At 43.3% G+C, this 2,155-nt stretch overlaps 1 protein-coding gene across 1 annotated transcript in view; it reads left to right on the forward strand.

The window, feature by feature from the left end:
- Nucleotides 1-549, forward strand: part of LOC130586525 (myosin heavy chain, skeletal muscle-like) — a gene marked incomplete at its 5' end in the record, with an annotated part of 3,135 nt that extends 2,586 nt beyond the window's left edge. The window contains one exon of the mRNA XM_057387340.1: nt 394-549. Coding sequence (XP_057243323.1) covers nt 394-549 — 156 coding nt within the window. The remainder of the gene's footprint in view (nt 1-393) is intronic.
- Nucleotides 550-2,155: the final 1,606 nt, after the last annotated feature.

Raw genomic sequence — 2,155 nt, forward strand, 5'->3', positions numbered from 1 at the left:
CAGCCTGTTTCACACAGGAGGTCAGAGTAAACAAACCCAGGGGCCACATCCACTGATGACGAGTTCCCGAATCTCTGCTAATAATCAGTAGCAGAAGGCTTCTAGGTCGACTCAACCCAGTAATTAACACTGACAATTGGGCAGGAAGGAGTGGGAGAGTAAGTACAAAAAAGACAAATTCAAGGGATTAAATTTCTCCTCATGTGTGACATAGTCCTGATGAAGCTTGTCCCAGTAGGGTCCTGAAAAGGGGAGCATGAGGARCTCTGYGTGGCTCAYGTGTGAGCAGTGGTGGGAGGAGGATCAAGATTTCCAGCACTGGAAGGCCGAGTTGCAGCAGGAGAGAAACCCCTGCCCTGGGCTCCTCATCCCTGACTCYYYYTCCCCAYACAGGAGGAGCTGTCCAATGTCAACCTCTCCAAGTTCCGCAAGATCCAGCACGAGCTGGAGGAAGCYGAGGAGCGGGCTGACATTGCAGAGTCACAGGTCAACAAGCTCCGTGCGAAGAGCCGCGACTTTCAYGGCAAAAAAATAGGAGAGGAAGAGTGAGAATGTCAMGAGGCAGCAAAGTGACCTGAGGGCAGYGCAAAATGTGAACCCTCTGTCACTTCCTTCTGCACAAAGTGTTTATAACCATGTTAATATGTAGAGAATAAAGACCATAGAATTCTTAGCATACACAGCAGAAGCAGTGCTTTTTGGTTATTACAATTCAATTCAGCAGTCACACAAGTTTGGGGCATTTTCAAATGAAATATTTAGTTTCACTTTAACCCTTGGGTAGCAGTAGAGCTTTACTTATCTGCAGTATTTCTCGACTRTCTTACTTCATTACCAAGGAGGAAACAAGACTAATTTAATTTCCATATTGGGAGAGGATCAGGACAAAGGCAGRACAAGTACCTTTTCTGTCTTGGCATAGCAAAAGTGTTTCTGCCTTTGTGAGTCCTKTTTCAACATGGGTATAGTACTCAGAGGTTCTCATTGGTAGTCCCATTATCACTTAGGCAAGTGGTATTTAGAGACTTGCCCTAAAGAAAAACGTCTGTAGTCCCAAAAACATCTGGATGTCTCTGGGTCCTTATGGARGAACTTATGCAAGGACAGAGATGCTGCTTCCTTTGAACAAGGCAAGTAAAGGSCAGAAACTCTAAAGAATGGCTTGTTACTGAGCAAATTTAAAGCCTTGATAATGACTTTATGAATAAGGTCCTGGCAACCAGTTCTAAAGAAAAACAAATAATATATTATTTGGATAAGAGGATATAGCAGTGCTTTACTTCCTCTTGRGACAGAATAGCCAATATCAATATAATATGTTCCTGTTGTAAATTAAATTGAACTTAATGAACAGCTTGGCAGAAKTGTGAACAGGAGGATAAACCCCAAGCAGTGTAACATGTAGAGCCACCAGAACAAGCTGGGAACAGCTGCAGTACTGTATAGTATTTTTTAGTACTGAAATRTGTAAGCTTTTGTGCTAAGGAATAATTAAGAGTTACGTACAAATTAAAAAGGAGCTTGTTTTCATCATGCAAATCTTCAACTGAGAATAATATTGAGAACATCACAACTTRAAAGAAATCATAAAACCTAACACTTTACAGAGATAAAAATCCACAGATAATAATGACAAGCTGTGTCCTACCTGTCTGACTCTTGCAGTGCTGGGTAAGTGGAATGTAGATACCAACTGCATTTGGGCTGAACAGAGAAGAAACAAGACATCTGCACAAGATGTACTGCTATGAAAAGCTGTTTCCTGCAAGGCAAGAAGCAGTACTTAAAACAGGGACCCATTTTTGTGGCAATACTGGACCCTGGCACATTGCATAGCTGGCCTAGGGCAGATTCCACACACAGAATACAGTTTCTCATTTTACCATTGTAAAGGAGACTTGGCTCTATCACACTAGAGGAACATTTGAGGGCCCCTCAGTGCTCCTGGCTAGGTCTACACCTCCTGTTTAGGGACAGTGCTTCAAGGTGCTGTGAAACGGCTGGGGAAGGGACCTGGAGTTTTTGGAAAGGAGATGGCGAGAAGACAGCAGGGAGGAAGCCTTTTGCACTGACCATAGCAGTCAGTGTGTATGTAGCAATAGCATACAGGATTGGGAGGTCTTCCTCTTCCCAAACACACTGAGGTTTACACCCA

The sequence above is a fragment of the Malurus melanocephalus genome, unplaced genomic scaffold, assembly GCF_030028575.1.
Source record: "Malurus melanocephalus ecotype Western Australia unplaced genomic scaffold, MMel_1.1 scaffold_1193, whole genome shotgun sequence".
NCBI classification, from domain to species: domain Eukaryota; kingdom Metazoa; phylum Chordata; class Aves; order Passeriformes; family Maluridae; genus Malurus; species Malurus melanocephalus.